General features: G+C 46.9%; 2 protein-coding genes across 2 annotated transcripts in view; both read right to left on the bottom strand.

Moving 5' to 3' along the window:
• ercc4 (excision repair cross-complementation group 4) overlaps positions 1-6,602 on the bottom strand; it is a 148,323-nt gene extending 141,721 nt beyond the window's left edge. Inside the window, exon 1 of the mRNA XM_087998058.1 lies at positions 6,537-6,602. Coding sequence (XP_087854184.1) covers positions 6,537-6,602 — 66 coding nt within the window. The remainder of the gene's footprint in view (positions 1-6,536) is intronic.
• A 506-nt stretch (positions 6,603-7,108) lies between these two features.
• LOC148146563 (uncharacterized) overlaps positions 7,109-13,587 on the bottom strand; it is a 127,315-nt gene continuing 120,836 nt past the window's right edge. The window contains exon 3 of the mRNA XM_087998057.1: positions 7,109-7,124. Within this exon, the coding sequence (XP_087854183.1) occupies positions 7,109-7,124 (16 nt within the window). The remainder of the gene's footprint in view (positions 7,125-13,587) is intronic.

The raw sequence follows: 13,587 nt of genomic DNA, 5'->3' as shown, positions 1-13,587 counted from the left end.
CTTGGATAATGTCCAATCTTGTTGCAGTTGGAAACAGACTGTGTCATTATCTGAGGAGTGAGGTGAAAAGTGCTGAATGTTGTGCAATTATCGGCGGACATCCCCACTTTTGACCTTTTGATGGAGGGAAGGTCATTGATGAAGCAGCTGAAGATGTTTGGGCCTAGGTCACTACTCTGAGGAACCCCTGCAGAGATGTCCTGGAGCTGAGCTAACTGATCTCCAATAGCTTCAATCAAATGAGGAGTGAGTAGTCCATTCGGCCCCTCAAGCTTGCTCTGCCATTGGTTGGAGTCATGGCTGATCTGATTATGACATTAACTCCACTGTCCTGTGTACCCTATCCCTGCCTCCATGGGTCTCAATCCCTCTATTGTGCAGCACAGTCCCTTTAGGAAAGAGTGTGCCACGGACTCAGAATCCTCTCAGAGAGAATAAAGTCTCCTCACCTCAGTGTTAAAGGGAGTCCCTTTTATGGTCTCCAGATTCTAGTCTCTCCAATAAGGGAAATCATCCTCTTGGTAACCATCCTGTTGGGTTCCTCTTTGCATCTTACGTGTTCTAACAAGGTCACCTCTCATCCATCTAAAACATACAATTTGAACTTGTCCAAATTGTCCTCATAGAACAATCTCCTCATTCGAGGTGAACGAACCTTCTCTGAAGTACTTCTAATGCAATTTTATCATTTCTCAAACAAGGAGACCAAAGCATTGAGACATATCCATTGGTCATTCCACCAAGACCTCTGTCTCTTTCCTCATAGAATCCCTACAGTGTGGAAACTGGCCCTTTGGCCCAACAAGTCCATACCGACCCTCCAAAGAGTAACCCACCCAGACCCATTCCCTACATTTGCCCCCGACTAACACAACAAACCTACGCATTCCTGAACACTATGGGCAATTTAACATGGCCAATTCACCTGACCTGCACGTCATTGGACTGTGGGAGGAAACCGGAGCACCCGGAGGAAACCCATGCAGATACGGGGAGAATGTGCAAACTCCACACAGACAGTCGCTTGAGGCTGGAATTGAACCCGGGTCTCTGGCGCTGTGAGGTAGCAGTGCTAACCACTGAGCAACTGTGCCATCTCTGTAGTACCTAGGGAACAGATATGAGGAGCTCCTGCCTGGGTTTGGCCTGAAGTTCAAACTTCCTTCCCCATGGCCTGAGCCTTCAGTGGTACCAGAGTAGCCTTGGCCTCACTCATGTTCATCACAAGTTTTGCCTCTTCCACCATTCCTTCCCTCTCAGCGTGTCAATCTCATCCATGATACGTGTAACATGAAATTTTAGCACACGGATGACCCATCGGTCACGAAGCAGACATTTATGGTCTATAGGAGAAAGTGAGGCCTGCAGATGCTGGAGATCAGAGCTGAAAATGTGTTGCTGGAAAAGCGCAGCAGGTCAGGCAGCATCCAAGGAGCAGGAGAATCGACGTTTCGGGCATGAGACCTTCTCCAGGAATGATGGTCTATAATCAGGATTTTATGAACATGAAAGGAAATTAATGTTCGACTAGGTAAACAGTACTTACTCAGGAATAAGCCTGCAGTCCATCACTGTTTGAGGAGATCCTTTATCTATGACTCCCTCTTTCTGTTTTCTGTTTCTAACTTTTGACAAAGACCAATGATGGTCTGCCGCCACTGCTCGAGCTCCCCTGCTCGGTTCCCTCCCTCACTGTCACCATCTCCTGGCAGGAGGCCCCTTTTACATTACATGGGATGTTGTGTATTGAGGACCCATATTCAACTCAAAAGTGCATTCACAGTCAGAGAGTTACACAGCACTGAAACAGACACTTCGGTCCAACCAGTGCATCATCAGTGCACTAAATGACCTGCAGAGATGGTTGTACATTGAAAGTATTTTGCAATAGTTTGCTCTGCAAACACATAGGCTTTTGTAGCCACACCAGTTTAGTGGGCTTTGTGCAGTATAAATTCAGATGTACTTGTCACATTAAGTGGCACATGACTGAAATGCCGAACGTTCTTTTGTTAAACAGGAAATAATTGTACAAAAGCCCTGGGTACAGCAGTTCCTGGGATTGAGCTGAGCTTATGCTGTAATGGATGAGTAATGGATTATCAAAAAAATGGCTTCTCTTCCCCAAAGTCCAAACTCTGAAGACAGTTATCCAAGAGCATCATGGGAATGGGTCAAAGTGCAGCAGACAGTCAAAATACCTCTCATTCTTCTCACCTTCACCATCAATAGTCACAGGTGAGGTGCCGGAAGACTGGAGGTTGGCTAACATGGTGCCACTATTTAAGAAGGGCGGTAAGGACAAGGGAACTATAGACCAGTGAGTCTGATGTTGGTGGTGGGCAAGTTGTTAGAGGGAATCCTGAGGGACAGGATGTACATGTATTTGGAAAGGCAAGGACTGGATAGGAATAGTCAACATGGCTTTGTGCGTGGGAAATCATGTCTCACAAACTTGATTGAGTTTTTTGAGGAAGTAACAAAGAGGATTGATGAGGGCAGAGTGGTGGATGTAATCTATATGGACTTCAGTAAGGTGTTCAACAAGGTTCCCCATGGGAGACTGATTAGCAAGGTTAGATCTCATGGAATACAGGGAGAACTAGCCATTTGGATACAGAACTGGCTCAAAGGTAGAAGGCAGAGGGTTGTGGTGGAGGGCTGTTTTTCAGACTGGAGGCCTGTGACCAGTGGAGTGCCACAAGGATCGGTGCTGAGTCCTCTACTTTTCATCATTTATGTAAATGATTTGGATGTGAACATAGGAGATACAGTTAGTAAGTTTGCAGATGACACCAACATTTAGTGTACAGCGAAGAAGATTACCTCAGATTACAACAGGATCTTGATCAGATGGGCCAATGGGCTGAGGAGTGGCAGATGGGAGTTTAATTTTGATAAATGTGAGATGCTACATTTTGGAAAAGCAAATCTTAGCAGGACTTATACACTTAATGCTAATGTCCGAGGGAGTGTTGCTGAGCAAAGAGACCTTGGGGTGCAGGTTCATAGCTCCTTGAAAGTGGAGTTGCAGGTAGATAGGATAGTGAAGAAGGCATTTGCTATGCTTTCCTTTATTGGTCAGAGTATTGAGTACAGAAGTTGGGAGGTCATGTTGCGGCTGTACAGGACATTGGTTAGGCCACTGTTGGAATACTGTGTGCAATTCTGATCTCCCTTCCATAGGAAGGGTATATGAATAGGAAGGGTTTAGAGGGATATGGAAATGGAACTAGATTAGTTTGGGATAGCTGATCGGTGTGGACAGGTTGGACTGTGTATCTCTGTGACTGTAAACAGGAAAGCAGGCACAGGGAGGAAAAGGGAACAATAATCTTCACTGAAACAAAACATAAAACTGCAGACATTGGAAATCTGAAACAGAGACCAAAAGTGCTGGAGAAACTCAGCACATCTAGCAGCATCTGTGGAGAGAGAAAAACAGAGTTAATGTTTTGAGTCTAGTGACCCTTCCTGAGAAATGATCATAGCTTGGAGTAGGTGGTATTTATGCTGCGACAGGGGTTTGGAGGGGGAATAGGGGGTGGAGAAGTGAGCCCAGAGAGGGGGAGAGAGGGGGAGAGAGAGAGAGAGAGGGAGAGAGAGAGGGGGGGAGAGGGGGAGAGAGAGGAGAGAGGGACAGGGAGACAGAGAGGGAGAGAGGGGGCGAGGGAGAGGGGGAGGGAGAGAGAGGGAGAGGGAGAAGGGGAGAGGGAGAGGGAGAGAGAGAGGGGGGAGAGAGAGAGGAGAGAGGGAGAGGGAGAGAGAGAGAGGGAGAGAGGGAGAGAGGGGGCGAGGGAGAGGGGGAGGGAGAGAGAGGGAGGGGGAGAAGGGGAGAGGGAGAGGGAGAGAGAGAGGGGGGAGAGAGAGAGAGAGAGACGGGGTGAGAGAGAGAGAGAGAGAGAGGAAGTTAAGCAGACAAAATGTTGGGTAACAGTAAGCCAGGAAAGGGAAAAGCTGACACGGGCCTGGGGTTTGGGGGTTGGGGTTAGGAGAGGGGAGAGGTGTTCAGCCCTATAATTATTGAACTTGATATTGAGTCCTGAAGGTTGCAGGGTTCCCGAGCAGAAAACAAATTGTTCTAGCCTTTGCTGCAGGATGCCTGAGACAGAGGTGTTGGCCAGGGAACATGGCGGTGTGTTGAAATGGCAGCTAACAGGAAGCTCAGGGCCATTTTTATGGACAGTAATGATCAGCTTTACCCCTTTCCTGTTTTTCCACCATCCAACTCACGGAGGCTGCTGAGTAAGATAAGGGCCCATGGTGTCAGGGCAATGTGCTGGCATGGCTAGAAGCTTGGCAGTCTGGCAGAAAGCAGAGAGTGGGGATAAAAGGGTCCTTCTCAGGATGGTAAATGGTGACAAGTGTTCCAGAAGATGTTCTGCAAGGCTCTGTGTTGGGGTCACAACTTTTCACTTTATACATAAACAGTCTAGATGAAGGAACTGAGGGCATTCTAGCTATGTTTGCAGATGAGACAAAAGTAGATAGAGGGACAGGTGGCACTGAGCATGCAGAGAGGCTGCAGAAGGGTTTGGACAGGTTAGGAGAGTGGGCAGACAAGTGGCAGATGGAGTACAATGTGAGGTCACGTACTTTGGTAGGATGGATAGAGGCGTGGACTATTTTCTAAATAGGGAGAAAATTCAGAAGTCTGAAGTGCAAAGAGACTTGGGAGTTCTATTCCAGGATATTCTCAAGGTAAACTTACAGGTTGACTCAGTAGTTAGGAAGGCACATGCAATGATGGCATTTATTTTGAGAGGACTTGAACATAAAAGCAGGGATGTACTTCTGAGGCTTTATAAAGCTCAGGTCAGACCACATTTGGAGTTTTGTGTATGGTTTCAGGCCCCATATCTCCGGAAGGATGTACTGGCCCTGGAGCATGCTCAGAGGAGGTTCATAAGGCTTAATATATGAGGAACGTTTGAGGACTCTGGGTTTATACTTGATGGAGTTGAGAAGAATGAGCAGGGATCTAATTGAAACTTACAGAATACTGAATGGCCTGGACAGAGTGGATGATGGGAAGATGTTTCCATTGGTCGGAGGGACTAGGACCTGAGGGCACAGCCTGAGAGTAAAGGGAAGACCTTTTAGAACGGAGATTAAGAGAAACCTCTTCAGCCAGAGAGTGGGGAATCTGTGGAATTCACTGCCTCAGAAGGCTGTGGAGGCCAGGTCATTGAGGGTATTTAAAATGGAGATAGATAGATTCTTGATTGCCAACGGGATCAAGGGTTACAGGGAGAAAGTGGGAGAATAGAGTTGATCAGCCATGATCAAATGGGGGAGCAGACTTGATGGGCTGAATGGCCTAATTTCTGCTCCTATGTCTTATGGTCTGCCTTTCTTCCTTTCTCTCTCTCTCTGTGGGATCCGTCTCCACCTATCTGAGCACTGCCCTCCATCCCACACAGTGATTTCAACAGCAGTGCTCCCTTGTCGTCTGATCTGAAGGAGGCCTGTTAACGCTGCTTTCTTGCTACAGATGCTGCCAGACCTGCTGAGTTTCTTCAGCACTCTCTGTCTTAGTTTCCACAACCTTCACGGTCTGACCCTGGGAGCAGGATTTGCCTGAGCCCATGTGGAAACCCTTCACTGCCGCTCAGACAGCGTTGGTCTAGAAGAGGAACAATATAGAGGCACATCCATACGCTGTGTGTTTGGAGGTAGTGAACAAACACCTTCACAGGCCCAAGGTGGGGGTCTGTGGTGATACAAACACCTTCACAACCTTTTAAAATGAAGGATAGGAAATTGTGAAACCACATTTCATTGTGAGGACTCTTGTGGTGCAATGGTAGTGCCCGTAGCTCTGGGCCAGTGGATCTGGGTTCATGTCCCACCTCAGTGCAGCAGGAGGCCATTTGGCCCATCATGCCTGTACCAGCGTGCTAAAAAAGTGCATCATTAACTTGTGCCAATCTCCTTGCACACTATTTCTCTCCAAACAACCAGCCAAGTTCCTCAATTGAACCAGCCTTTCCACGTAATGCGTTCCATACACTGACGGCCTGTAGTGTGAGGGAGGTTTTTCCTCACCTTCCCCCTCCCTTGCCTCTTTCACCATCCGTTACCTCCAGGGGAATGGCCACACTGTTGACTGATAACTTATCCAAACCGCTTCATCTCAGTCAGAAGCAACCTTCCATTCTCCAGATAAACACACCACTCGTAATCTCCCTGGATCCCACCAGATGTCTGTCATTATTCCCAGTCTCAGGCATCGAAATATAGAAACTAGGAGCAGGAGTTGGCCATTCGGCCCTTTGAGCCTGTCCTACTGTTCAATCTGATCATGGCTGATCATCCAACTCAGTGCCCTGTTCCCACTTTCTCCCCCTTTGATCCCCTTAGCCCTAGGGAGTATATCTATCCCCCTTCTTGAAGACATTCAATGTTTCAGTCTCATCCACTTTCTATGACAGAGATTTCCACAGGCTCTCTGGGTGAAGACATTTCTCCTCATCTCAGTCCCAAATGGCCTACCCTGTATCTTTACACTGGGAAGGCAGTGAGAGACGAATTACCTCTCTCCGGGGAACACTATTCCCGTTGATCTGCCACCCCTCCTGCAGAGTTCGTTTCCAGGCCATTCCCGTCAAACCCAGTCCCCGAGACCCAAACTTCGGGTGAAAGTCTCTCTGAGGGAGGTCTTTGCTTTACGCTCCGTACTTGCCCCAGCCAGCAGGCACCTTGAGTAAAAATCAACCTTTTTACTTCTGTTTCTAAGTACTTCATTCGATATGAGGCACTCTGGAGTGACCTGAGGATGAGTAAGGAGCTATACAAGTGCAATTCCTTGCATCCTGTTTAGCAGTCACCAAACTGGAGGTGAATGTGTCCCAAAGCCTCTTTGTTAATTTGAATTGCATTTAAAATGAACAACTTTCTTTTTTCCATCCCTGATTATTCTGGGACTAATTTTAAAAAAAATACCCTCTTAAAGTACGGAAAGTAGTGGAAGTCTTATCAAAGTGCTGAGATGAAGAACAAGATTAGACATTCCTTGGATAACAATACCAAAGGCTGCTGCTGTGCAGTTTCCCAATTCACTTTGTGTGTCTTTTAATTTGTATTCCAATACACACTCGGGAGGAGTTTAGCTCTTCTGTACCCTGCAAACAGAATAGAAAGAATTATAATTGAAACAATATGCATAGTGCTCTGTTTCTGTCCCCTAGCATTTGCAGACTCTTGCTTTTCTGACTGAGTCAGGTATTTCCCTGCAGATGCTGGAGATCAGAGTCGAGAGTGTGGTGCTGGAAAAGCACAGCAGGTCAGGCAGCATCCGAGGAGCAGTGGAATCGACATTTCGGGCATAAACCTCTCATCAGGAAAGATAAAGAACAAGATTAGACATTACTTGGAGAACAACACCAAAGATTCCTGATGAAGAGCTTGCTTGAAACATTAACTCTCCTGCTCTTCAGCTGTGCTTTTCTAGCACCACCCTCTCGACTCTAGTTCCCTCATAGCCCAACTCAGAATCCTGACACCACAAACTCTCTGGTGAACCTCTAGCATGGTCCATGCTGTCAAAGATGGAGGAGAGACAGTAGATACTGGCCAGCAGCCAAGTAGCAATCTCTGGACTCCCACCTGCTCTAGTTAACACTATAGTCAGGCTTGGCTGCTAAAATGGCTCTGAGCATGAGCAGCATCTCACACCATCTCCATTCCTACACAGGATGTGGGCATCACTGATCAGGTCAGCGTGAGTTGCCCATCCCTAATTGCCCCTTGAACTGTGTGGCCTGCTAGGCCATTTCAGAGGGCAGTTGAGAGCTCTAAAGGACCTTGGCAAAGCAGTTAGGCCTTTTGCAATACTCAGTGATAGTTGTCACGGTGACAATCAATGAGACCAGCTTTATATTCCAGGCTGAATTATGAATTGAGTTGAAGTATCACGAATTGCCCCAAATGGATGTGTCCATGAACCTGGCTCCCTGGATTACAAAGGGGAAGGTGAGGACTCCCGATGCTCAAGAGTCAGTGTCCAGAGTGTGGTGCTGGAAAGGTCGAGCAGGAGAGTCGATGTTTTGGTCATAAGCCCTTCATCAGGAATGTGGAGGGGGGAGGGAGGATGAGAGATAAATAGGAGGGCGGATGTGGAAGTGAGGTGGCTGGAAGGCGATAGGTAGATGCAGTTGGGGGCTGTTGGTGATAGGTCGGTGGGGAGGGTGGAGAGGATGGATAGGAAGGAAGATGGACAGGTACGATGGGTCAAGAGGGCGGTGCTGAGTTGGAGGGTTGGATCTGGGATGAGGTTGGGGGAGGGGAGATTTGGAAACTGGTGAAGTTGCTGTGTGGTTGAATTACAAGTCTACCTATTTTACTGGGCTACGTGATTGACCCTACTCACGCTTCAATATGCATGTTTCTATTGCTGCTACCTCACCATCTCCCAATAATCTGTGACCGGAAATTGTTTCTTGTAGACTGGGGCTGCTTTCTTCAGAATAACGTCCTCTGTGCCCCCACTGAAGACATGTCCTGATTTTAACCCAGCACTAGGTGAAAGTGAGGACTGCAGATGCTGGAGATCAGAGTCTAGATCAGAGTGGTGCTGGAAAAGCACAGCAGGTCAGGCGGCATCCGAGGAGCAGGAAAATCAATGTTGCGGGCAGGAGCCCTTCATCAGGAATCCTGCCTGAACCATTGATTTTCCTGCTCCTTTTAACCCAGGTACAGTCTGGCCCGCCCTTGGCACGGGTTTTTGGAGATCAGGCCAGCTGGCTTCAGTGTCAGCTGCCATTCCACATTTTTGGTCCATATTAGCATCAGACAGAGATAACTCCAGCACAGCACTGGAAGAGTTAATACCTCAAACCAGGCTGGAACCTGCTGAAAATATTATGCTGCTTTCTCCTCCAAATATTGACAGCAAATTCACTTTCAAAAGTATTTAAAAGGAATGCAATATTGAAAGCAATACAAACCTTTCATATTCGGAATCTGGGAGATCACAATAACTTTTAATTCAGGGGCTATAATTGGAAATGAGATGAATTTATTTCTGGTTTTGGACCATTCCAATTAAAAGACTCAGAGTAAGGATCAATACGGCAATTATTCCCGATCGATTGCCAAAGAACATAAGAATTGAGTGGCTCAGGGTGATTAGATGCCACAAAGAACAAAATGGCATAGTGTCAACGATCCGATATTCTATAATTTAAATGTCATCTCTCACACACACGCACATTCAGAAATGGCACATAGTGCGGGCTATTAAGTGATAACTAACTCTCCTGAGATAGCTCTTCTGCAGCAGTTGCAACATGTGTCTAATGGTGAGTTAAAAAAAAAGTCTAGTAAGGAGTAGACAAGACAATAATATCAGCCAGCACCCAAATAGACTCATCTCGAATCTTGAAGTGTGCACGCTTGAATAACATAGGATGTCAATAAAGATGCTGGAAGAGACAGCAGTTAAAATAAAATGATGTACTACGCAGCTCAGAATATTTTCAGCTCCAATTGTAGTCTGGTAGAAGTGAAGGAGTTTCTCTCTGTAAGACTCCCAAATTGAATTGCCCAGTTTGATGAAAATTGGCACCCTCAGTGTGTGGGAAACAGAGGTCTCACTCTGGGGGTGTGAGTAACTGGCCTTTCGTTAAGGCATCTTCTTGACAGAAGATTACTGCGTTTTGCTCCAGTCCAGGTGTGGAGCACAAAGAGTTCACCAACATCCAACTGCCTTAAAGGAAGTGTGTTCCCCATCAGGGCCATTGGCGATGTTGGTTGCTGCTCCTTAGAGAGACAAGAGGACACAACACAGCTGGAGGAGATCGCCTCATTTAACACAAAGGAATTGTTTAAATGAGCTGAAATGTAGGGAGAGTGCAGCAAAAGGTTTAATTAGCACAAACTCCAGTGAAAATCCTCGATGGCAAAATGAGGGGAGGCAATGACCTAATGCAATTGCTAATCCGGGGTCGAGAATGTCGTGCTGGAAAAGCACAGCAGATCAGGCAGCAATTGAGTAGCAGGAGAATCGGGCATAAGCCCTTCATCAGGAATTAATCCACCGACCCACTCCTCCCCCAAACCTCCCTGCCTCCATGAAGTCTGCAGCTCCCTAAATCTCTAGAACCTCCCTGTGACTCTCTGATCCTCCCAACCAGAGAATCCTCCTCCAGTCACTGCAATCCTCCCAGTCTGGGGAGTCTAATCCAGATAAAGAGAGAAACAAAAATAGTCCAGAGACCCAGGTAATGAACTGGGGACCTGGGTTGGAATCCCACCATGGAAGATGCTGGAATTTGAATTCAATAAAAATCTGGAAATAAGAGTTTAACAATGACCATGAACCCACTGTTGATTGGTGGAAGAACCCATCTGGTTCACCAATGTTCTTTAGGGAAGGAAACTGCCATCCTTACCTGGTCTGGCCTACATGTGACTCCAGACCCACGACAATGTGGTTGGCTGTTAACTGCCCTCTGGGTAATAAATGCTGGCCTGACCAGCACTGGGCTCATCCTCTGAGTGAAAAAAAAGAAAAATGTCATTGGAAGCAGTTCAGTTGGTTGATTCCTGAGAGGAAGGGGTTGGTTTAGGAGATGATGTTGAACATCTTGGGATGGTACTCACTGGAGTTTAGAAGAATGACAGGTGATCTCATTGAAACAGCTAAGACTTCCTGAGGGTTTGACACGGTCGCTGTTGCGAGAGAGTTTCCACGTGTGGGGTCAACCTAAAACCAGGGAGGGGTGGGATACAGATTCAAATGAAAGAGCCTTCCATTTAAATCAGAGAGGAAGAGAAATATTGGCAAGAGAGAGTGAAGGGTTGGAGGGAGTGAGGGAGGTGGGTACGCAGAGAGGAAGATGGAGTCAAGGCCATAAGCAGATCAGCCCTTATCATGTTGAATGGAGGAACAGGCTTGACAGGCTGAATGGCTCGCTGTTTCATATCTCATGATCTGGTGATATTTTTGTGGGAATTTTCTTTGCTTTCCTGATGTGAAGAATTGGAAGCTTCTTTGAATTTACAGCAAAAAATCACACTATTTCACCAAAAATAGCGCAGCTCTCAAATCTGTTGAAATGTCAGATTTGCTGTCAGTGTGGCATCTTTCGAAAGGCTTTCTTTCTCACTCGGCATGAGGAAGAAAGTGGATTATTTAAAAACACTGTGACGCTGCATTATTGTCGTGAAAAATAGATTTTGTGCGGAGGTAGGCACTGGCACGAAGTGACGAGATGTGCTCATCCCGGAGGGAACGTCAACCAATAGAGGGTCAAATCTCACCAGGACCACCAGGATCCTGACAGCGTGGGTTCAATTCCTGCATCCACCTGCGATTACCATGAAGATCCCATCTCCTCAACCTCACCTGAGGTGACAGTGACCCCGAGGTTAAACCACCTCCAGTTATTTCTCTGTATCGAGAGAACAGGGTTGTAGTTACTTTGCCTTTTACCACACGCAGATAAGGGACCTCCTGCCACTAAGAGCCTTTGGACAACACTTCCTGAGGGGTGTCCTGTTCCTCTGGGGCCCAAAGTGCTTTCCACTTCCTGCCCGAATTTCCACATTCACCCATCTGGTTTCTGCTGGGATGGTGCCTGGCAAAGTGTAGGCTCTGGGTTTCTATGGTAACCCTTGGGGTCTCACTCTACCTCTTTCATAGGTTGACACGGTAGCTCAGTGGTTAGCACTGCTGCCTCACAGTGCCAGGGACCCAGGTTCAATTCCAGCCTTGGGTGACTGTGCGGAGTTTGCACATTCTCCCTGTGTCTGCGTGGGTTTCCTCCGGGTGCTCCGGTTTCCTCCCACAGTCAAAAGATGTTCAGGTCAGGCCATGCTAATTTGCTCATAGTGTTCAGGGATGTGTAGGTTAGGTGCGTTAGTGAGGGGCAAATGTAGAGTAATAGGTTCGGGGAGTAGGCCTGGGTGGGTGACTCTTCGGAGGGTCGGTGTGGACTTGTTTGATCAAAGGGCCTGTTTCCACGCCGTAGGGATTCTAACATTCATAACCCTAAGTCCAGCAGAGTCACATGGATCAGCAGGATGGGTGCAGGAAGGATGTTCCCTGTGACAGAGGAGTCTGGAACCAGGGGTCTGAGATGAGGAGAAATGTCTTTAGCCAGAGAGTGGGGAACCTGAGGAATTCTCTGCCATAGGAAACCGTTCATCTCAGACTTTCTTAGGATTAAAGGGATCATAGGGTACGGGGAGAAAATGTGAACGGGGGACTGAGTTGGATGATCATGGTGAAGAAGCTCGAATGGCCTGCTCCTGATTTTCTATGTGCAACAGGAAGAGACAATGATCCCTGAGAGCTAACACTAGGGGCCAGCCCTCCACTAAAACTTTGAAAGGGTTGCTAACTTTAAATATACGGTGATAACAAAACCAAATGAAGTGGTGGCTCAGAACAGAGTTCAGTAATTATATCCTTCCCACTTCTGTATTTATCATGTAGTGATGTAATAGGAGCTTTAGGATAACGTGAAGGGTTTCTGAGTCACTCTGTCCAGGGATGATCATGGAAATTGTAACTTTAGTTTAGAAAGTGGGGAAACATTGTAACGCATGCGGGAGGTGTAAGCGTGGGCTAGACAGTGAGAGTATGATCGAGAGTGGGAGGACTGGTGTGTATATCTTAGTTACTCGTTTGTGTGTGCACTGAGCTTTTAAGAGAAAGGAAAAGCAGGTTGTAGGTTATTTTTAGGCTGAAGTTTACAGCAGTTAGTGTGGAGCCCAGTTCTGCCCTTTCTCAATGCCATCTGCTACAATTGTACTATCACCATCGACTCTACCCAGCTGCTGAAAGATTGTAATCATTGTCAGCTCGAGAATTGCTGGAGATGTGCAGCAGAGATCAAAACAGATTTAAAATGCAAACCGGAATATCAACATTTATTTCAGGCATTGGATAGCTGCCTCCTTTACTTTCCTGAATTAAAATTGTAACACAGAAAGTGTTGGAAAGGCAGTGTTGGATTCAAAAATAACTCAGAAATAAAATGTATTTGCATTTACATGCCACTTTTCCAATCCGTAGACTATTCTGAAGTGTGGATTCAAATATCTTCTGTTTGTGTCTTTTGCTGTTTTTAATCTAGGCTCCAAAGGGCATTGACTTTCTCCATAAGAAAGAGGATTTCATTACTTTAGATTAGATTAGATTCCCTACAGTGTGGAATAAGACCCTTCAGCCCAAACCGACCCTCTGAAGAGTAACCCACCCAGACCCATTTCCCTCTGACTAATGCACCTAACCCTATGGCCAATTTAGCGTGGCCAATTCACCTGACCTGCATATCTTTGGACTGTGGGAGGAAACCGGAGCACCCAGAGGAAACCCACGCAGACACGGGGAGAACGTGCAAACTCCACACAGACAGTCGCCTGAGGCTGGAATCAAATCTGGGACCCTGGTGCTGTGAGGCAGCAGTGCTAATCACTGAGCCACCGTGCCACCCCTAGATTAGATTAGATTCCCTACAGGCCCTTCTGCCCAACCAGTCCACACCGACCCTCCAAAGAGTAACCCACCCAGACCCATTTCCCTCTGACTAATGCACCTAACACTACGGGCAATTTAGCTCGGCCAATTCACCTGAC

The sequence above is a fragment of the Chiloscyllium plagiosum genome, unplaced genomic scaffold, assembly GCF_037043375.1.
Source record: "Chiloscyllium plagiosum isolate Xiang-an unplaced genomic scaffold, Cpla_swu_hap1 HiC_scaffold_20, whole genome shotgun sequence".
Classification (NCBI taxonomy): Eukaryota; Metazoa; Chordata; class Chondrichthyes; order Orectolobiformes; family Hemiscylliidae; genus Chiloscyllium; species Chiloscyllium plagiosum.
Note: the sequence above shows the minus strand (reverse complement) of the source record. Positions and strands in the feature narration are given on the sequence as shown.